The 1,211-nt window shown below is 40.4% G+C and overlaps 1 protein-coding gene across 1 annotated transcript in view; it reads right to left on the reverse strand.

Annotated features, from left to right (window-relative positions):
- Positions 1-1,211, reverse strand: part of CACNG4 (calcium channel, voltage-dependent, gamma subunit 4) — a gene marked incomplete at its 5' end in the record, with an annotated part of 6,981 nt that continues 5,770 nt past the window's right edge. Inside the window, one exon of the mRNA XM_009870433.1 lies at positions 1-1,006. Coding sequence (XP_009868735.1) covers positions 468-1,006 — 539 coding nt within the window. The remainder of the gene's footprint in view (positions 1,007-1,211) is intronic.

The following is a 1,211-nucleotide window of genomic DNA, read 5'->3' on the forward strand; positions in this document are numbered from 1 at the left end:
AAAGAGGCAAAGCTTATGCTGTGTCAAAGGAAAGTGGCTCACTTGATGCGTAGTTCATATTCATCCTTGGGCTTGATTATAAATTATCTTTGCAAGTTTGTATTAAGGGATCTCAATATTAGAAAAAAAAAAAGTCGTACAACAATTTCTCTGTAATCCTTTAAAACACACTGGTGGCAAGTCCTTTGCAGTTTCTCCAAGACTTTGTACACACTGCAAAAGTGCAGGAACATTGACTGCCTTCATCTCGTGACACCAAGAACAGAAAGAAACAAACTCCAAATAGCTTCAAAAAAAGCTATGAGTGTGTAATATCTTTATGTCAGTCCAGAGGATCTCCATTTGCTACCTCAACAGATGCCACAATTAAAGAGGTGAGAGGGTATTTAAACATCGTTCCTTCTCTTTCAAGACAGATCCCTTCTGTTTTGATATTTCTTCAAAAAAGCGCGAGGAAGGAAGGTACTTCAAACAGGCGTCGTTCTCCTGTTGACCATGTTGACGTGGAGTCCCTCCTTGAATTCCTTCTGAAGGAAGTTGTGAACCTGCAGAAAACTGGCTTCTTGGTCCGCGTTGTAGCTGGCAGCCGTCGTAACCTTCAAAGGCTCTCTGGAAATAGTGTACATGGAAATTTCGTTCATGGGAATGGTGCTTGCTATCTTCATGCCAACCGGAGAAATGTCTCTAGATGGAGAAGGCTCTGTAGATCGAGAACTGGATCTGGACCTCCGCCTCCTGTACCTGTAACTTGGCATCCTGGCATAAGGAGAACTGGAAGAAGTCTTAAGGAATTCCCTCTTGGTCTTAAACCTCAGCTCTTTGTTCTTCTCAATATAAATGTTCACAGCCAGAACACCTATGGTTTCAGCCACAATAAAAGACAAGGCTCCAAAATAAAAAGACCAACCATAGTTGTAATGGTTCTTTTTGTCCTCATCTCGCTTGTCACTTGGGTCACCTGCATTGCTTGATATGTAGACAATGATCCCTATGATATTACTTAGCCCTAGAGAGAGAGAAACATAAATCAGTTATGTGGCTGGCAAGATAAAATTCAAGCCACGTTACTTTCTGGACCTGAATAGTTCATAGATTATGAGCAGGAAATTTTATTACATTTATCTACTCTTTCATTTATCTCAGAACCTCATTTATTCTTGAAAAACAAAGAATAGATCCACATATGCTTGCATGGATCCCAAACTATTCAG

The sequence above is a fragment of the Apaloderma vittatum genome, unplaced genomic scaffold (genome assembly GCF_000703405.1).
Source record: "Apaloderma vittatum isolate BGI_N311 unplaced genomic scaffold, ASM70340v1 scaffold13865, whole genome shotgun sequence".
Classification (NCBI taxonomy): domain Eukaryota; kingdom Metazoa; phylum Chordata; class Aves; order Trogoniformes; family Trogonidae; genus Apaloderma; species Apaloderma vittatum.